Source organism: Centroberyx gerrardi, chromosome 13 (genome assembly GCF_048128805.1).
Source record: "Centroberyx gerrardi isolate f3 chromosome 13, fCenGer3.hap1.cur.20231027, whole genome shotgun sequence".
Classification (NCBI taxonomy): Eukaryota; Metazoa; Chordata; class Actinopteri; order Beryciformes; family Berycidae; genus Centroberyx; species Centroberyx gerrardi.
This window is the reverse complement of record NC_136009.1, coordinates 5,378,902-5,400,803: the sequence shown is the minus strand read 5'-3', so window position 1 is coordinate 5,400,803 and position 21,902 is coordinate 5,378,902. Positions and strand designations below refer to the sequence as shown.

The 21,902-nt window shown below is 43.7% G+C and overlaps 1 protein-coding gene across 1 annotated transcript in view; it reads right to left on the bottom strand.

The window, feature by feature from the left end:
- Window positions 1-16,969: 16,969 nt before the first annotated feature.
- The window catches only part of tox (thymocyte selection-associated high mobility group box), a 41,163-nt gene continuing 36,230 nt past the window's right edge, over window positions 16,970-21,902 (bottom strand). Inside the window, exons 7-10 of the mRNA XM_071906284.2 lie at window positions 21,524-21,604; window positions 20,885-21,388; window positions 17,384-17,544; window positions 16,970-17,006 (exon numbers count right to left, since the gene is read on the bottom strand). Coding sequence (XP_071762385.1) covers window positions 16,970-17,006; window positions 17,384-17,544; window positions 20,885-21,388; window positions 21,524-21,604 — 783 coding nt within the window. The remainder of the gene's footprint in view (window positions 17,007-17,383; window positions 17,545-20,884; window positions 21,389-21,523; window positions 21,605-21,902) is intronic.

Sequence of the window (21,902 nt, the reverse complement as noted above, 5' to 3'; positions counted from 1 at the left end):
GTGGGAAAATCTTTTTTGTAAAATATAAACACATTTAAAAGTTCTTTAAATTCCCTGGAGTCAATTGTGTTTTCTTAATGTGTCAGTTGTGTTTTCTTAATGTGTTAATTTACTGTTTCCGTTATGAATATTAAATTCAACACAAGGCTGAAATGGTAGAGAAAAGGACTTTTTATCTTTTGTGAGAAATCCCTCAATGAAACTCCACTAAGCAAACTTAAACTGAACACTGATGCCAAAGGCCTACTCAGGACACTGAGTCAGAGATGACATCTGTGCCTCTCAGGTGACAGCCGGCTCTACTGAGCATGCTCCAGGGAGGGCCAGGTAACCTAAGCTAGACACACACACATACACATTCAGTACCTACTATAGTTTAGCACTGTAGCAACCAGTGTATGAAGCCCCGGGATAAAGCCACCCCTCCTCAGTAGACTGCTAGTCCCTCTGCCCCATCATTCATCCTTATGGATTAATATGTGACTGGAGCGTACCATTCATCTGCAGAGGCGGACTTTTGGCTTCTGTTCAGCAGGTAAGCAGTGTGTTGTGGGCTAGTACGTGACCTTACTGTAACTATCAGCTGGGTTGGTCAGTTTTGGAAGTGGTGTATCGAGATCCAAAACCCAGAGCCAGGTACTATGGCAGACATGGCAGGGTAATGAAATGGCAAAAAAATCCCCACACACTAGTTTGGTGTGCTCTTTGTGGTTTATTCAGCAATGTTTCATCCAAAACTGGTCTTTGTCAGGTGTATAAAACAGGCTGCTGGAGAAATATCAGTCCAGTGTGTGGGTGATTCCCTCTGTTAGCTATATAACACTGCTGTCTAATATTTGTAACAGCTTGCAGGATGGAGAGATCTTATGCTGCTAGTGTTGGACTGATATGAGTTTTTTAGGCTGATACCGATTTTTAAATTTGACTGTTTTCATGCCCTAAAATAAAAAAAAAAGATTTTACTGTTTGTACTGGTTGTCAGGATGGAAAAGCCTCCATGGGATCATCCATCATGGGACACTAAAACTCTCCACTGAATCCCATACTAATGAAATTCTTTCAGGTGGGTTAGCAGCTCCTTAAGGCAGGTGAGGCAGGTTTCACTGCAGGTTTTACAGAAGTAAAAGCTTCCCACATCACACTGGAACGATTTCTCTGGTCAGACATCTGCTATAGAAATACTATCTCCATCATATCAGAGGTGGACGACACTGACTGGACGATATCTGATTTTTAATAAAAAGCTTATATCAGCCCCATATATCAGTCTAACCCTGATCCCTGCTTGGGCAGATGGTCCCAGGTTCAGTCCAAACATCAGCCAAAGTGCCCTTGAGCAAGAAACTGAACCCATAGAGTGCCTTTCCACTTAATGTAAGTCACTCTAGATAAAATACCTCTAAATACCTAAACTGTACATGTGTTAGTGTGAAACTTAAATGCAGGCTGCATGTAACAGGATTTTGACCCTATACATTGTTGTACATTGCTAGTCTGCAACCTTTATACTTTATACTGCTTTCTTGGCCAGGTCTTACTTGAAAAATCAATTCTTATTCCCAATAGGATCAACCCGATTAAATCAACTTAAAATATATATACTGTATGTACTGCCCTCCAATTCAGCCAAGAGACTGCTTTAAAGCACTAATTCTAATCATAGCCCCGCTAACTACTGTCATTTTGAAGTGATTCATCAAGATATAATTACATGACATGTATGTGCTGTTGTTAAGGGAAACATGTCTGCTGTAGTAAGTCGTATTGCCTCGTACACTAGAGGAAAGTCCATTAGGAAAAGAGCTTTAACAGAAACATGATAGTGCTGCCACAATGTCTGACTGTCATCCATCCAATCAGCATCCTCTGGGGACAGCTGCTACCACACACACACACACTCACACACACACTCAGAGGACATGTACTAGTAGACAACGTGGGGGGCAGAGTCATTGTAGCATCCACACACACACACACACACACACACACAGTGATCTCAGTTGATTGCCATCACATTTATCACTGTTTGTTTTCCTAGCAACTCAGAACAAACAGAGTTAACAAACAACACGACTTACTGGTAACCCAACGGTTGGGTTACCAGTAAGTCGTGTTGTCAGTGGTTCCCAAACTGGGGTCCAGGGACACCCAAGGGTCCCTGATGATGATGATGATGATGATGATGATGATGATGGTGATGGTATTAATTTAATTGTTGATGATGATGTAGATGATGGTCAGAGTTTCCTCTAGGAATTTGGCCTGCAATGGAGGGAAATTTTAGTTGTGGGTTTCAGCACCACACTCCATCACAACTGGCTATTGTGTTGAATCACAGTGTTTTAGATCATGTCAGTTTTCTAGAAGCATCTTTGGAACAGGCCGATACAAATACACATACAGTCAAATTGCCACATTTTCTAAGAGTAGGGAAGCCATCCACCAGTGCAGGGCTGAATGAATGTAGAGGAAACACTGGTGGTCATATTGATGATGATGATGATGATGATGATGATGATGATGATGATATGTGTGAACAGGCCCAGGTGCTGGTGACGAAGATGATGCTGATGATGGTCTATCAAGTGAGTGCCCTATGGAAGAGATGCCACCTCCCCGCTGTGCTGTCTCTGCTATAACACAACATGACCAGTGAGTAGGAACTGACTGATACAGGAGGATTTTTACATGAAATATCAATATCCATACTTAAAACTGCTACATGTGTCATTTTAACATCAAATCATTACAACATAAATTTTGAGACAACAGTATAATTACTGTAAACAAACGAAACCATCACCGTGAAGATCATCAGCCTCTACACTGCGTGAGCCACCAGGTCAGATTTGGAGGGAAATCTGCTGGATTGCTTTATGGCACAAAACAGGAAGAGGGCGCTGTTCTTCCAGAGCAAACAGAGATAAAGCTTTCAGAGTTTCTGGCAACAGTAGATGGTGGAAGGAGTGAAGTAAAGTAGTATCTTCCTAACATTTTTCATAACCATAGCCCTTAGAATAAGAATTAAATGGATATTCATTCAAAAGATAGATTTTCTTATAGTGTTTCATCTGAAGGAAAAAAAAAACAAGCATGACTCTTGTCTTATGATGAAAGGGTTGATAAAAGCAAGGCTCATAATTTCATATTTAAAATACAAAACATCCCTATTATTAGTTTTCGTTGTAATTTTTAATACTTAGACTAGCACTCATTCTTACCTAAGAAGCTGTTGTCTTGTATAATCACTTTTGTAAGTTTAATGGCTAGTTGTCCTACTGCAGGTAAAAAAAATTTAGGTTAATAAGATAATTAAATTGTTCACCAAGGATAGGAATTCAGATTTTTTTTCTTAACTTTAATCTCAGAAATCTTGCTAAGTTTTATCTGAGAAAAAGAAAATCTGAATTTGTCCCCAGGTATTTTGCTGATGTTGCTGCTGTCAATCATCGGAGCCCAGCGTTTGTCCCGCCTCCCGTCCTGCCCTGCTTCCTGTGTGGTTTGTTCTGAGGATGCTGTCATCTGTCACAGACTGGCTCACATTATAGGTAACACACACACACACACACACACACACACACATACACACAGTGACATAATTTGATGAAAAATATCCTGACATAAGCTTTATGAGTCTGGATACAAGATAAACATATGTGTCAAGCTTGTCATTTTTTTGAATGTGTGTGTATTGTGTGTGTGTGTATATGTGTGCATACTGTGTGTGTGTGTGTGTGTGTGTGTGTGTGGGTGTGTGCATGTGTGTGTGCGTGTGTGTGTGTGTGTGTGTGACCAGATGCCCCAGACTCGACCCAAGCTCTGCTGCTAACAGAAGGCTCCATCTCTACAGTCCAGCCTGCCTCACTGTCCGACCTCAGCAACATCACACTCATAGGTCAGTGCGTGTGTGTGTGTGTGTGTGTGTGTGTGTGTGTGTGTGTGTGTGTGTGCAGAAGGTTCCATTTTTACAGCGGACCCCACCTCTTTCCATCCACATCGTCACCACTATGTTCTGTCTTTTAAATTATATATGTCAACATTTCCCTACATTATTACATTATTCATTTAATTAAAGGCACCACATGTATCATCACATCAATAAGTCATTACCACATTAACATTGAGACACCACTATAATTATTGTAAACAAATGGAATTATCACTGTGAAGAATGTCAGCCTCTACTGGCCTCTACTCTGTATTTTCCATTGTGAGCCACCAGGTCAGATTTGGAGGGAAATCTGCTGGATTGCTTTATGGCACAAAACAGGAAGAGGGCGCTGTTCTTCCAGAGCAAACAGAGATAAAGCTTCCAGAGTTTCTGGCAGCAGATGGTGGAAGGAGGGAAAAATCACTTCCAACATCTTTATCCTCTTCAGGGGGAGACAAGAAGCAACAGGGTGGGAAATATGGCCTTAATTTGGAGAAACACTAGCACTAACAATACCACTGCTGTGAGGTGGAGACAACTGGTAGTCTCTATCTCACAGCAGTGAGATGGAGCAGCAGACAGAGACTACCAGTCGTCTCCACCATGGTCTCATTTGTTTACAGTAATTATACCAAGGTATCACAATTAATTTGACAACAATATACTGATGTTTAAAATGCTACACATTGCACCTTTAATATAGCCCAAGAACCAGTTAGACCTGTGATTGCCATTCAGACATCAGGAAAGTGCTTTCTTATGAATCCATCCATCTATCTATCTATCTATCTATCTATCTATCTATCTATCTATCCATCCATCCATCCATCCATCCGTCTGTCCCTCCTCCAGGTCTGAGCCATAATCGTATCTCAGTGCTGGGTGAGGAGTCCTTCAGGAACCTGCCCTTCCTCCATACGCTACTGCTGGACCACAACCTGCTGACCAGCCAGGCCCTGCAGGGGGGAGCTCTGACGCACCTACCCCACCTCGAGGTCCTCGCCCTCGGGAACAACCAGATCAGCATGGTGCGTACCACCGGAGGTGAAAAAATAGATCTGTGAAGGTATTTGAATTATAGTATTTGTAGCTGGTTATTGTAGATTTGATTTATAAAATTAGGTTGATCTAGTGGGAGTTTGAGCCCCTTTTGAAAAACTGAATGTTCATATTTAACTATTTCCACAATCATGAAGAGGTAAATTGAAGTCTTTCAGTCAGGGGTGAGACGTTTCACTCCTCTACAATTGCATGTGTTTATTTCCTACTTTCCTACTAAACTCTGCCTTTAGATACAGTGCTTTATAAAGTTAAAATCTAACAGCTATGAATCCTCACACATTAGCTTCTACAATCCTCTTCTCATATTCAGCAAGAAATATACGTCATCACCACACGGCTACACTATGGGACGAAACAGTATGGGTATGTTTTCCTCTGATGCGATTGTGTATTTTGCTGTGCAGATCCAGGCTGGCTGGTTAGAAGGTACGAAGGCCCTACTCAGCCTGAAGCTGGAGGGGAACCTGCTCACCAGGTTGGACTCTGGTTCCTTCCCTCTGAATGACCTCAGGGATCTGGAGACTCTGGATCTGTCTGATAACCTGATAGATCATCTGGACAGAGACAGGTTAGTACATGTTTAACCTCCTGAAACCTCCTGGAGGACCCCTGGTTGTCCCTGGACCCCAGTTTGGGAACCACTGCTGTAATGTACTGTATTATGGTGTCTTCTGTTCCTAGTTTCCGTGGGCTGTCTGGCCTGCGGACTCTGGATCTGTCCAGAAACCGTCTGAGTTCAGCTCCTGCCGAGGCGTTTTCCTACCTCAGCTGGCTGACCAACCTCAACCTGGACCTCAACTCCTGGAACTGCTCCTGCCAGCTGCTGGAGCTGTCTGCCTTCCTGGCCAACTTCATACAGCAGCCTGACAAGGTACAGGAGGCGTTTTTCACTAAAACATCTACCAATGGGGTGAAATCATTTCACTTGTTTCCAATGCAGTTTCACTTGTTTCAGGAATTTGCTTGAGTCAAGTGACATTATCTTGATACTGATCCACCTTATTTCAAGATGTCACTTGATTCTGTAAAATACTCAAAACAGGTGAAACTTCATTGGAACTTCAGTGCAACTATCTCACCAGTCTGGCAGATTTTTTCAGTTGTTTTAAGGAAAACAAGTTTTTAAGACTTAATACTAAATGACTTGTTAAGATGGCCATTTATTGCAGAGCAGAGCTTGCTGAGTGTTGAGTGTAGTTAAAATGACTTACAATTATGGTGTTCGCAGGCCCTCTATAACGGTCGTAGGATGGTGTGTGTGAGTGCTGACAACCCAGCTGTGACCACTGTACTAGAGCTGACCGAGGCCAACTGCATCCCGTCCAATCAGAACATCACTGTGCAGATCAAGGCAGCCAATAGCGTGACGCCTCAACTCTACGCTCGAGATCTGGCTATCACCGCTGTGGTCTGCTTTAGCGGTGAGAATAAAATATTAGTTGGAAAAATCTCTTATATGCAGAGCGACAACAGGGAGCAAGGGGGTTTATGGGAAATGCGGTCTTAATCTAGAGAAACACAAGCACTAACAATACCACTGGTGTGAGACAGAGTCTACCAATTGTCCGACCATGGTCTCATTTGTTTATGATAATAATAACAAGGTATCACAATTAATTTCTCAATGGTATATAGATTTTTAAAAATACTACACATAGCACCTTTAAGTAGAACTGAATTTGGAGAAATTAATCTCTCAATGCCCCTTTTAAAACATCACTTGACTGTCTAAAATCCTACCTGTCCTGCTGTGACTCAGGTGGCGTCGGCTTAACTCTGCTGGCGGTCTTGATCTGGTGGTCTCGCAGGAAGAAACTGAAAGAAAGGAACAGAAAGAAGGAGAAGGAGGAGGGAGAGAGCGCAGTGGCCAACCATGACGTCAATCACCGAGATGGAAATGGGAAGAGGAGGGACCTCTCCATGCCAGCCAATAGCAGCCAGCCGGGGGACAGGGAAGCGGCCATGTTGGACCCGAGGATAGAGACCCATGGTGACCAGTTTAGGTCCAGGGCAGGCAAGGCCGGCAGCCATTTTAGGTGTCCTGACTGCAGCGCTGAGGGCCCGAGAGGGGCATGGCTGAACCCGATGAGGCGGGACAACGGGATAGATGCAGGGATCGAGGTAGAGGTGGAGAGAGAGAAGAGGAGAGTGAGGATGATGATGGAGGAGGAGAGGAGGAGGCCTGGGACTCGGCAGCCATTCCTTCAACAAGGCATCTTGACCAGGGAAGCTGCTGTCACTGGCAACAAGCCACTTCTACATGGCAACTCTAACTATTACACCCCTGCACAGAGAGAACCAGTCACTCAGAGCAGCCTAAGACCAGAAACCATGCCTAATTACAGGACAAGCAGAGAGATGAACAGCTATAGAACTGATATGGATGGTAAGAACAGAGGAGGACATGAGATATTAAGCTGCGAGAGCTGCCACAAGACATATGAGCACAGACCGACAGAACAGACCGACAGACAAGGCAGGTTTCACACCAATTTGAGAGACTCTGCTCCTTTTGATGGCTTCCCTTCCCAGTACAGACAGAGCAACAGGGATAGGAATGTGAATTACAACCAGTTTGACTCGGAGAGGAACGGGGGGTTGAGGAGAGAAGCGAGAAACGTCACGTTCGATCTGGAAAGTTCAACAATACTGGAGGGAGGAAACCTTCACAAAGAGGGAAGAGGAGGAAAGGGGGAAGAGGAGGCGAGGACGTCCAGAGACAAGGTAAGAGGAGGAGAGGGAGGGTCCAGGAAACATAAAGCTCAAGGTCAGTCCAGCAGGTTGCTGAGGGTTAAACTGAACTTGAACCCGCTAAGAAGAAGCAAAGTCCATCCCAAGAAGAAAAACGAGCAGGGCCACGCAGAGAAAAGCAGCTCTAAGAGAGAAAAGCAGGTGAAAAAGGGTAAAGAAAAGAAAAGGCAGGATGGAAAAGGACGAGGAGAGAAGGCAGGGAGAGGGAGCTCTAGTCAGAAAAACAAACCGAGCGGCGAGAAAATGAAGAAATCTGCCAAGACTAAAGGATCGACTGAGGAGGAGAAGGAGGAAGATGACGAGGGTGAAGAAGGAGGACAGAAAAGCAAGACGTCATCTAAACAGAAAAAGGCCCAAGAAAGTGGTCAGGAAGGTACAGAAGGTGATCAAGGTGATAACGTACACCCAGAGGACTCCCAGCACACACCTGACGATGCCACCAACACAACTGACCAATCAGATGCCACCAGAGCTGCGGAGGGCTCTACTGTTGGACAACAGGTCGGGTCTCCAAGCAATGCACAGGGACCAATCATCCAAGGTCCGGGACCAATCGTCCAAGGTCCGGGACCAATTGTCCAAGGTCCAGGATCATTCGTCCAAGGTCCGGGACCAATCGTCCAAGGTCCGGGACCAATCGTCCAAGGTCCGGGATCATTCGTCCAAGGTCCGGGACCAATCGTCCAAGGTCCGGGACCAATCGTCCAAGGTCCGGGATCATTCGTCCAAGGTCCGGGACCAATCGTCCAAGGTCCAGGATCATTCGTCCAAGGTCTGGGACCAATCGTCCAAGGTCCGGGACCAATTGTCCAAGGTCCAGGATCATTCGTCCAAGGTCCGGGACCAATCGTTCAAGGTCCGGGTGTTCAGCACCAAGGAACCAGTTTGGTTCTGCAGAGTGGTCAGCTTTCCTCCCAGCATCCCTTCTCCCTTTCTGCCGCTGACAGGAATCGTACTACCAACCTCTCCTTGCTGGGCTCAGCTAGCTCGCAGCTGACTGGCAGCAGCCTCTCTCTCCAGGGAGGGAACTTACCCAGTAACATGGCCCTAGTAGCAAATACAATGGTCCCCAGCAATCCAGTGAACACCATCGCCCCTAACATGGCATACGGCGGACTCAGCGCTCTGAAGCCCAACGCAGCTTCTAGCGGCGACCCAGAAAGCTTCAGCAGGCAAGCCGCGTTAGGCCTCAATCCTCCTGCTACCTCTCTCCTAGCGAACACGATGCACACCAACCCTTTGCTGGGAGGTGCGATGCAGCCGTCTCCTCTCCATACCTCCCAGCCTGGGGTGTTCGCTTCCAATTTAGCGGCCAACCCGGCTATCCATCCCACACCTGTCCAGTCGCTGTCTCAGAACCAGCCGCCTCCAGACACCGCTCCTCTGGCAGCCAGGCTCGGGCCTGATCCAGCCCAGGGAGCAGGCCTTCAAAGTGGGGAGGGACTGCATCAGCTGGCCCCTCAACCTCCACCAGCGCTCCAGACCAAGGACAGCGTCCCTTTCCCGACCCAAGCTCAGGGACCACTAGGCGGGGATGGTTCTTCTGCGCCGGCCCCTCAGGCTCCCGGGCCAGTGACTGAGGACAATCTGTCGAACAATAATAGCCTGATCCAGCCTGGGGTATCTGTACCTGGTGGGTCTGCAGCCAATATGACAGCCAGTATGTCAGCTGGGGGTGTGGCTACAACTGATGGATCTGTAAGAGTGTCTGGAGGCAGTATGCACGCAGCAGATGCGTCTGTATCCGGTGTCTCTGCACCCAGTGTGTCTGCAGCAGTTGCACCGTCGACAGGGAGTGTGTCTGCAGCTGCTACATTGGTGCAGCAGGAGTACCTGTCAGAGGAAGGAGGCTCCTCCCCCAAGAGGAAGCTGAGGCTGGTACTTCCTGAAAAGACGTCCGGCCGACCGCCCACCGCACTGGAGAAGAAAATACGATAACAAACATCTTTTTGTAGATTAAAAGTTTAGTTCTAAAAGTTTAGTTTAAAGATTTAGAGATTACGTACTTTTGATTAGTGGTGTTTTACAACGTGTGTTCTTTTTAGTCGGATATAAAGGTGAGAAGAGGCACTTCATCATTTAGAATTCTATGTGATTAGATTCATAAAATACTGTAACTGTGATTGTTGAGTGTTGAGTGTTTTGCAGATGTTTGATCCACTTTTATTTTTATACTTTTTCACTGCTATGTGTAAAAAAAATACTGGAATAAAATGGAAGAATATTTTTTTAAATATTTTATATATATGCTGTTATATTTTATATAACAGTTTTTCTAATTGCATTATAATGTCATTTTAATGAATCACTTCATAAAATGTTTTTAAATGTATCTATTGTTTAATCAATAATAATTAATCACTGAACTAGTCTATAGTTGGCACACTAGAGCGTCTACAATCTGGTAGCTCTTTCCTAGGAAAAATACTCTGGTGCACAGGAAGTGATGCGTTTTACATTTCCGGTTTGTTTGGAATAAACAGAAGAAGAACTGGGTAGTTAGCATGAGCAGTGATAGCCACCATGGCTGAACAGACAAAGAAAAGAGAAACTCAAACTGCATCAATAGAAAATCCAAAGAAAAAGACGTCACAGTACTGGACACACTGATTGATTTTTATTTTTATTTTTTTTATTTTAAACCGCACACACATAACAAAACAGAGACAGAGAAAAACAAAAAAGGGGAAAAGAAGGGGGGGGGGGGGGGTGGGACCCCACACAAGGTCAGATGCCAGCCCCACCGTCCCGAAAATGCCCCAGGGCAGAGAGTGTATCTAAATGGGATGATTCCAACTACCTTACTGCCCAGTAAACACACTGTAGGGCATAATGGAATATTTACACATAAAATAGAATTTAAGAAATTTATAACATCAACCCAAAATCTTTTTACTGCTGGGCAGTGCCACAATTGATGCATTAGTGTACCTGTCCCACCACAGCCATGCCAACATAAATCCAAAACATTTTGATGCATTTTCTTTCATCTTTGTGGCGTTATATATGACCTAAATACAATTTTTAACTGGATAACTTTGTACCTCACACAATTTGATAAATAATTTGAACGTTGCAAAATCTTCTCCCATTGATCTGTGGTGAGAGACACCTCTAGATCTTTCTCCCACTGTGACTTAATGGTCACAGTCATAAGTGGTGTGGGATAATAATTTATACAATTTCGAAACCGTTCCTTTACCATTGACTGCCTCCATCAATTCCTTATCAACAGAATCTGTATGATTTAGGATAATGCCCTTAGTCATGTAATTCTTTAATATGATTTTAAGCTGTATATATTGAAAAAAATTTGAGTCGTTTAATTTGTGTTGCCTTTTCAGTACATTGAAATCGACAATATTTCCATCAACTCAACTATCAATTGGCTCAGAGTATTAATATTATTTTGCTACCATACTTTGTTGACAATAGGTTTCTCTCCAGCAGTAAATAAATACAAAATAAAATAAAAAATAAATAGTTCATCCTAATTGGACATGAGGGGAGGGATAGGCCAGAAATACTAAGACGTCTGTGAAGTTCTTTAGCTAACTCACATGAATGGAGGATCAAGGGATTATCAATATTTTTATTACATTTCGGGTAATACCAGAGGGAGGCTAGAGAAATATACTTATTACTTTCAGCTATGATTTTTTGTTATAACCACCTCCAACTACTTTCTTCACCATGTCTTGTGTATGCCCATGATAGTGCGTATCTGCCATTATGGGATAGATAATATGAATAAACATCAGGTATACCTAAGCCACCCATATTTCTAGGGATGGTAAGTTTTTTCAGACTTATTCTAGGTTTTCTATCTTTCCATAGAAACTTAGTAAATAATTTATTTATTTCCTTAAACCACTGCTGTGGAAACTTGAGAGGAATTGCAGAGATGAGGAAGGATAATCTCGGGAGTATGTTCATTTTAATTACTTCTGCTCTCCCCCACAATGATAAAGGCATTGTCGTCCATCTCTTAAGGTCTTGCTTTATAGTTTTCAAAAGCTTAGGTCCATTCAACTCATAGATCTTTTCAACCGAAGATCTAATTGTGATACCCAGATATTTCATCCCCTGTGTCTTCCATACAATGGGAGTAGAAGCTAAATCTGCTGGGAATGTAAGATGGTTAAGCGGAATGGCCTCACTCTTACTCCAGTTAACCTTGTAACCAGAGTGCTGGCTAAAATCATCAATGAGCTTCAAAAGGTGTGGGACTGAATCACCTGGGTGGGATAATGTTAAAAGAAGACACACTGTTTGATTGACAGGTGATCTCTGGGAAGTGCAGAGCAGAAACACCACAGCAATGAGGCTGAGCACCAAAGATGGAGACAAAATCGTAGACAAAAGAAAAATTAAGAACTAGAGGATTACCACTTTTAAATAAACCCTCACAGTTCAGTGATTACAACAGGTCAATCTAAATGGGAAACAAACTGGAACAGCAATGAGATTGACCTCTGTTCTCATTGTAACGGGTTGCTGAGGATTTATGGTGCGTTGTCATTAGATTGGGTTTCGGTTTTGGCAGCAGGACGGCTGTTTGCGGTGTGTTGGATTTCACTGGTCATACTGCCCACCTCTAAACGCTGCCTACAGGGGTTCGGTTTAGACTCACTGTCTGGGACCACATTTTCCATAAACCCTGTTGCTTCTTGCCAGAAACAGTATGCTGTTAACAAAAAAGCTTTAGCTCTGTTTGCTCTGGAAGAACAGCGCCCTCTTCCTGTTTCGTGCCATAAAGCAATCCAGCAGATTTCCTGCCAAATCTGACCTGGTGGCTCACAATGTAAAATGCAGAGTAAAGGCTGGTAGAGCCTGTCTTCTGGGCTCATTTACTTACAGAAATTATACTAATGTCCCAAAATTAACATGGCAATGATTTATTGATGTTAAAATGATACTTGTAGCACCTTTAACTCCTCACAATGTCTAAAATGTGTGTCTATATTGAACATTTACCAGTTTATCTCCCTCTGAATGGATGAACACATACAGTATTTAATGGCTACTGAGCATATTGCATGTAGAGACTGCTGAACGTTGTCAGGGTTTGGTTCCTCCTTGAATTATTGGTATAAAAAAACCTTCAAATATCAATAAAGGATCACCCAGCATTTAATTTTTATTCACTCAGCAGTGGTAGGACATTATAGTGAGACATGTTTCTACCTACAAGTTGAACAAAACAGGGACCATTGTGAAGGCGAAACCAAAATTACACCAAATCAGTACAGTACAGATGGGTCTTTAAAAATTCTGAAAAAGTGTATTTTGTTGTAAATATGAATGTAGATAAACTTTCACTTTTGTGTTAATTGATGTAACTGATTGAATGTAGTCTGGGTTAGCAGCAGTGTACTCCAGTGGTGAAGGAGTGAAAGGGAAGCCGATGTAGGAACTGGTTGTAGTTCCCTCTCATGGTGGTTAGGGGGCAGTATATACCTGCTGGTGGATACAGGGGAGGCATGACAGCTGAAAATGAATTTAAACCAAGTTAGAGAAGGAATTGAACAAATTCTAGACATAAAATGTAATGGGGGTTTTTTTTAGTTTTTTTTTTTTACTGTAGGTGTAATTGACATTTGGTAGTATCTGTCAAGTGTGAGAAATATATTGTGACACTGGTACCAAGCCAAACCATGGATCATTTTCAAATGTCAAACACACATAAGCCTCAATGGGGGAAAATCAAACAATGTTCACATTTTGTAAAGGTATGTGTTTTCAAGATGTTTCAAAATGTCCCTAAATAACTCTCTTATTTGACAGGATTAGGGCTATATTAACTATATTATCTATACTAACTGATAAAGGTGACAGTCAACACATGACCCCCATGTTAGTGATCAATCCACTCCTCCTGGTTGAGGAAGATACAAGGTTTCAGGCAAGTAACATTGCAAACACACACAAAGAGAGAGGAAGAGAGATGTGTATTGTATGTACTGTGATTGATAGACCTTCCCATATAGCAGCCCTAGGCCTGCACTGACACCAGGCCCACACCAGTAACACCCTGTATTGTTACAACTAATCTAACCTCGTCCCCAGGCATCTGTGTGAAATGCAAATGTTTGAATGCCATGCAGCAGAAATGCCTGCTGGGCGTGTGTGTGTGTGTGTGTGTGTGTGTGTGTGTGTGTGTGTGTGTGTGTGTGTGTGTTACGGCTTTGGCCCGCCTCCACATCCGCTGTGGGCTTGTTTCTGCTGAAAAGTGGAAATGTATATAAATGACTTGTGATTTACACTCAGTCAGAACTATTACTGCTCCCCCACCTCTGGCACAGTCGATACACTGCATTAGTGCATCTGATGTTGCCCAGTTGATGTGAGATGATATTGATAGCTAGTGATCTCTACTATTGATTACTAATCATTAGGCTTGCTACAGTGTGAATCGGACCAATAAGAGGATTGCTGCACTAAGGGAGCTGCTGTTGTGTAAACGCAGCCTGCTCCCTGCACCATGACGGGACTTGAGCTCATTAATGAAGAAGGGATAAAGAGAAAGAAATTTACATTGGAGTGCAGTATCTGTCATTTAAATGTGCTATGGGTAGCGTCTTCCTACGTTAGCGATATTGCTAGCTACTGTTTCTCTAAAATAAGACCACATTTCCCATAAACCCTGTTGCTTCCTGTCCTCCCCCCCCCTGGCATCTTTCTCTTTACTGAAGAGGATAAACATGTAATTTTTCCATCGGTCTTTCACTCCTTCCACCATCTACTGTTGCCAGAAACTCTTCAGCTTTATCTCTGTTTGCTCTGGAAGAACAGCGCCCTCTTCCTGTTTTGTGCCATAAAGCAATCCAGCAGATTTCCCTCCAAATCTGACCTGGAGACTCACAATGTAAAATACAGTGTAGAGGCTGATAGAGGCCTACAATCTTCTCAGTGATGGTTTCATTTGTTTGTTTTATACTAATTATTGTGGTAATAATTTATTGATGCTAAAAAGCTACGTGTAGCACCTTTAACTCCTTTAACTAATAACTGGATGGGCTAAAACACAAATACGCACATTACTGTGTACTGTTGATTAAAACAACTGCCACAAAATAGTAAATACATAGCTAAAAGTCAAAAGAGAGACAGGTTTTGGAGTGATGACTGCACATCAGTGCAGCGCTGACTTTATTCTCAAACACATTATTAGAATCTAAAAATAAGAAAATCTTCCCGTGGTTGTTTTGCTCTGAGTCCTTTTGTCTGTCAGAAAACACATTAATATAAAGAGATACAGGAAGAGAGATGTCTCTCATCATCATCATCATTAACACTAAAAACAAAACTTTATATTATAAAAAAACAACAACAACGATAAAACACAGTCAACCCAGCAACAATTATAGTTTCTTAAATAGTCTCTGGGCAGAGAGAGAGATAGAGAGGTGACAAGAGAGATGATGCAACCAGATATCTGGGTTAACAACCACCCGTACTCTGCTTCCTCATTAACAGGCTTCACACACACACACACACACACACGCACACACACGCACTCGCACACAGTTTGGATCCAAATCAATATCATCAGCAGACATATGCCAGGAGGAGGAGCTGTCATCATACAAAGGAGTATTTTTGTTTCTTTTTTTTCCAACAAAGCATTGTTTAACCGTTTCATTTTTTGAGGACTAAAATACAATGAATTTCTCCCCCTGCAGATCTGAGAGTTACTGCAAGAGAACAATGGAAAACCGTTTCATCTTACACAATTATTCACAATTCCACACAAACAGCTTTGGCTGCTGTTTCACCTATTTCCCTTCTTCGTCTTTAGCTGAATAAAGCAGCGTGATTTAAGTCATTGTCACACTGCTGTTCAGCGCTGCTTCTGCTCAGAATCAGGAAACTATTTTTTTTGCCTATCTCAGTAGACAATGTGGGGGACTTCAGTCTATACTGTGTGAGGGGTTATAAAGCTGAAGGTGTGTTTTCTAATCATCCATAGATTTCTTTGTAGCGTGCCACCACATCGCACAACAAATCTTTTCTGTGTGTCTTACCCAGTCTGTCACCAGTACAAACAATAAAAGAACCAGTGGGAAACACCATTAACGAAGCTCCACAGTATTTGGACAGCAGCAATTTTTTCTAGGCTGCGGTTCGGTGCTCTTTAAACTTTGGCTGTAGAATGACACAGCGAGTATCAGGTTAAAGAAAAAATAAAAAAAGTCAGCTGGCTATAAATGAGAGTATTTCCATCTATATCTGATGGACTGGTCAAACAATTATGGTCCAGCATTTTACAGCCGCTCTCCGAGCCTGTTTTGGATCTGAACGTCAACCATTTTTAGAAAAGCAGAAACTGAGATATTAAATGGTGTGGTTTTAGTTGACATGTGGCCATGTGTTGGATCAAACCCCATCAGTTAAGTGCTTAAAGACCTTTAGGGCAGACAGGACATGGTAGGTAGACAGAATATACCTAATATCATATCAGCCTAATTAGCGGTGATAACATATGGGCGGTGGGTCACAGCACATTATCGCTGCCCACTTCTTCTCATTAGTATACATATATTTTTAACAAACTCCAATCACAGCAGGGCATGTCTTGTCCGCTAAATGATCAGTAGAATATAAAATACCATCAGTAATAGAATTTGGCCACAGTAGGGGTCAGCCAGGCTTAAAATAAAAGCAGATAGTTTAAACTTGGGACATGCAGGGGCTGGAGGAGCCATTTGTTTTCCTCGTTCTCAACACTGTGCTGTTGTGTCCCTTAATCTGAGGTGATGACGGTGATATACGCAAATGTTCAATTCTTTCTGCTGGAACTGCTTCTCAGCTTTCGCTCGATGTCGCTGCGCCTTTTTGCAGCCGTTTTGCATCCCCTCTGGTAAGCGCTCAGGGGACGGGGACGCCAAATGGTGCGAATGACAACAACCCACAGCGAGTCTCTGTGGTTAAATGAAATGAAACGTAAAGCTGGTATGGTTGAAGTTGTGTTGAGGTCCAGTATTCGGTTCTGGCTTGAGGAAGGGTGAGTTTGGCTTCGGTTGGAGTCCGGTTGAGGTCCGACAGCCAGTGCTGCCCCGTCAGGTCTTATGTGGCGGGAGAAGGACGGGCTTCTGTTTAAACTGGTTAACTCGGGTTTAGTTAGGGAGAGGTTGGGCCGGGTCGGTGTTGAGGTGAGGCTAGAGGTTACTAGGTGTGGCAGTAGAGGGGCTTGGCTGAGGTTTTGGTTTCACTGTCCTTAGATTAGCTCAGGAACAGAGTTTTGTCTCTCTGAAGACCTCTGGAGGAGGAGAGGAGGAATAAGAGAAAAGAAAGAGAGAAAGAGAACATAATAAGTCAGGAGATTTCGCATCCTCACTATAGTCTCTGTGGGCAACAGCCAATCAACCAATAAATCCAAATAGTTCTGATCTTACTAAACACTCAATGGACTTTACATCAACACAGACTGACATCCATCCCACAGTACCCACTAGGGTTACATTGATATATTGGTTTGATATTGACCTTTTATTGTATATTGGATATCAGTGTCATTTCCCTCCAAAATGATTGATATGAAGCAGTTGGATTGGTTACACATTGTATAATATAATACAACTACACTGGTTGTCTATGGGAAGCCCTTACACTTAACAGTCAAACCCTACTACCTACCCGTTGCCGTGGTACTCGGTGGCCCAGTCGAGGGGAGAATGGTGGTTGGGTGTGGGCCGACCCAGTTGGTGGTAGTCCACTGATGATGACATCACAGCTCCGCTATTTAGCATACCTCCTCCTATTGGCTGGTAGTCTGACTGGAGGGAGGGGGGGTAGCCCTGCAGAAAAGGAAGTGGGCGATATTGAAAAGACGTCTCGCAAAACAAATTCACCTGTTCATCATTCAGCTGGAGGGAGGGAATTCTAGGTTCAATCCAGTTTTAAAATGAGTTTTCACTGCTGGTGCCCTATAGGGGCCAGACAGAATGACAGATAGGCAGACAGAGAGGCAGAAAGATGAGAAACAGACTGGACAACAGGTGTGACAGGTTAGACAGATTAGATGAGATTACATGAAACAAAGACAAGAAAAACAAAGAAAGAAACAAGGAAACAGATGCGTTGGTATCAAACATAACACAACGACAATTACAACAGAACATATTGAAGAGACTGAAAAGTAAGACAACATATGAATTACAGCATGTATGCAGGGAGTGCAAAATGACAGCAGATCATACGAACAAAAAGAAAGAGAAGACAGAGGATAGAAAGGCCACCACAGACAGACAGAGCATTAATATGAGCTGTGAAAATCCAGACAATCCATATTCAAGACGCTGTTACAGTTGACTGAAACACTGCAGATCAACAATGCTGTTGGTAAATTTAACACAGGCAGACTGTTAAAATCAATGGTAAATGCATCACAGCAACACACTCGACAGCAGGCAGACCTGCCAAAAGACCGGATCAATATATTTTGAATACTTGGGAAGAAAAAACCCCACAAGAGGCGTTCGATTTATCTTATTTTGCAAGTGAAGTGTGTACTTTCCAGGCTGGAATTATATATTAAGATCTCCTCGAGTAAACTGAAGCTAAAAATAATATTCGGGCTTGACTGTGAGAGAATAAAGAGAGAGAAAGAAAGAATAAGATGCTTGATATATTGAGAAATGCCACAACCTGAGGGACAGTGAGTGACACACACACAAATACAAATACACACAGTGGATAGTACTACGATATTGTCCAATATGTGCTTACTGGTTTTGAATGATTTGCATAACCACATGTTCTCAATTTTGGAACTGTTATACATTATATATATATAATTAATCAATATTAACTGAAAGAGGGATCAATCCCAGGTTCATCAGCAGTAATTAGAGAGTTTGGAGTGTCTTGCCCATTTTATCATCTGCCAGGGGGGAGGAGGGGAGAGGGGGACAGAAGGGAAGGGAAAGAGGGGATGAAAGGGTAAGGAGGGAAAAAAGGAGGTGAGGAGGAGCAACGGCAGTTACTCTAACCATAGGATACTTGAGGGGGGGAGAGAGATGGATAGAGGGAGAATAGGAAAGAAAGAACAAAAATGAGAGTGTGGAGGAAGACAAAGTGTATGTGTGTGTGAGAGAGAGAGAGAGAGAGAGAGGGAGGCTGAAAGGGGAGTTAATCTGAGTGTTGGGAGTGAAAGAGGAGAAAGAGGACAGCAGGTGGTTGGGTTCTCCCCCTCTCCTCCCCCTCTCCTCCTCTACCTCACCTATTCATCCATTGTTGGGCAAATTCTTCTCCTTCACTCCCTCACAAAGACCCCATCTGCCTCTTTTGTCTCTCTCTCTCTCTCTCTCTCTCTCTCTCCCTCTCTCTCCCTTCCCCCGTCATCCCCCACTCTTCACTCGGGGAAAAACTAAAAAAAAAAAAAAAAAAGTTCTGTCGTTTCTTTTTTTTTTTTGCTTTTCTTTTCCTTTTTGTTTGCTCTCTCTCTTTTTCTTTCTCCTACAAATATGCAAAATGGAGGAGAGAGAGAGAGAGGGGGGATTATGGGAGTGTGGGATTTAAAAGTGCGCCATAAAAAGGGGGATAAAATGGGAAGGGAGACTTAGTGGCAATCCACCCCCCCCACCCTCCTTCCCCCCCTCTGAGTTTAACCATTCAGAGGAGACACTCGCGCTATCACACCGCGAGAAGTCTCACATTGGACTCAACACAAATTCATATTTATAATCCCTTTCAGAGCCAAGTCTCTGCTCTCGTCCTCCTCTTCCGAGACGAAGAGGCAGAAAGGCTGATTGATTGACTGACTGACTGACATGACTGACTGAAATAAGGGGGAGACAGACAGAGAGAGACATAGAGGCAGAAAAGACAGACAGGAAAGTCAACCAAAAACTGGCTTCTATGACCAGAACTGATGTGTATTTGTGATCGGGGTTTGTGGTCAAAATGGTTGGATAATATTCATGATGAACGTCATTAGAAACACCATGGATTCACTTGAATTCAGATCAGTTCTATTCTACACAATTCAATACAATGCTATTCTATTCAGTGCTGAGGTCCACAAGGAGATGCTGATGCATTCCCTCCCTCTCTAGCACCCATCTCATTTCCTCTGTGTGTGTGTGTGTGTGTGTGTGTGTGTTTTGTCTCCTCCACTGATGTATTCATCCATCTCCATCCACCTCTGTGGAGCTTTTAAATCAGCGGCACACAGCCAGTGAGATGGCTATTACCTAGAGGAGATGGAGACCTGAGTGTTTGTGTGTGCGTGTGTGTGTCTTGGTGTATGTGTGTGAAAGGAAGGCAGGGGAGCGGGGTTAAGGAAGATAGACACGTATGTTGCTGCTATCAGGGGAAAACCTTGTATCTCAAAAAAGTCAGCTTTCTGGGACCAACAGCCTCATTTTCAGACTGACAAACATGTTTTTTTGGGGGAAAAAATGCAATATCTTGAGAAATGGTGTAGTGACCCATAGAGAAGCACAAGCTCTATGGAAACTTCAGATTGAAGTACAGAGATGAAAACGAGGCGACAGTAAACATGCCGTCCCCCACCAATGATGCAGTCACCCTTTGGGCCAATCAGTAACAACTTATACAAAGTTGCAAGTCTGTTATGTAACAATGAAAGTTAATTTTGTAGGGCCATTTGCCTGCAAGTCTTTTCTTTTTGGCATTTGGAATGGCTCATATTGGTTGATTGTACAAATGATGCAGTCTTTGGGCACATCAGTAAATAAATTAAATAGCCTCAGGAGGGGAAAAAAGTTTGTAGAGCAAGGATAGCTGAAAATATGCAACAAATTTCTTGAGTATGGCAGCGTTGGCTGTATACCGAAAGGAATATCTTCTATTATTTCAGAATTGGAGGGCATACATGCATTAAAAGATGAACAAAATCCGCGTTGAAGGCTTTTGTCAGAGGAGATGTTTTCACTCATCTTCCTACTGCATTCGGCACGTCACACACAAATCGCAAATATTGCTCATACGCGCTAAGCTAAGTAACATTGTTTACCAGCTGACCTTGTGATTTCCATGGCAACGCTTGCACGCGGTGAACTGTGCTAACGTCATATGGATTTTGATTGGTTTGAGCATCAAAACAATTGGATGGAGACCAATACATGGTCAGCCAAATGAAGTTATAAGATGTATACTGAGTGTATGACTGACCTGTGTGATGGCAGGTGAGTGCGTCATTCCCAGTGTGTGTCCACTGAGCTGCTGGTGTTGATGGTGCGGACTGTGCAGCCCTCCCAGGTGTGCTTGGCTGTGGAGTGGGGGGCTGACCTGCAGAGGAGGGGGAGACGCCGCCGCCACGCTGCCCAGGGACAGAGCTCCCTGGTGGGGGACGCTAGGCCGCGGGGCGGTGCCTCTGGAGGACAGGGCCTGGAGCTGGGGGTGGAGCTGGGAGTGAGGGGGGGGCAGGTGGGGGCCGAGGCTGGGGTTCGGGGAGTGGGAGTGGGAAGGGTGCGACGGGTGCGGGTAGGGCATGTACATGCTCGGGTGGTGGGGTGGAGGGAGAGGGTAAGGGTGGGGGAGGGAGTGGGAGGAAGGGTGCTGGCCTGGATGACCAGGGTAGACCGGAGGTTTGGGTGTATACATGGAGGTAGAGGAGGAAGAGGAGGATGAAGAGGACGAGTGGGGCGGCTTCATTTCAGATGGGTCGTTGTAACTCTGGAGGAAGAGGAAGGAGGGAGCCGGAGAGAGGAAGAAGTCAGTTTGGTGGTTTCCAAATTGACCCCTTCTTAACTTTTAGTGCAATGCCTGAATGTGTGTGTGTGTGTGTGTGTGTGTGTGTGTGTGTGGTACCTGTGAGACCAGACTGGCCCTGTATGCAGCCAGTTGTTTCAGATACTCTTTCTTGGCTGTCTCGGTCTTCTTCTTGTACAGCTGAGACAGAAAGAGAAACAGAATAAATAAAATATTGTTTAAGAACTGGTGGTAAAATATTGAAGCCAGTGCTGATAAATATCACATTAAACGCCAGCTCTAATTATGTGCTTTATGAGAAAAACTATGTATCTGTGTTGAGACCTGCATTACACTGAACACTCTAACCATGGCATCAAACACACCTGACCAAGCTGACTTCACCTGACAGAAAAGAGTCCACCTCCACAAGCCAGGAGTGGCTGTTTAAACTTCGTCATCAAGAGGCCAATTCAGGTTAGTCAGTCAGTATGAGACA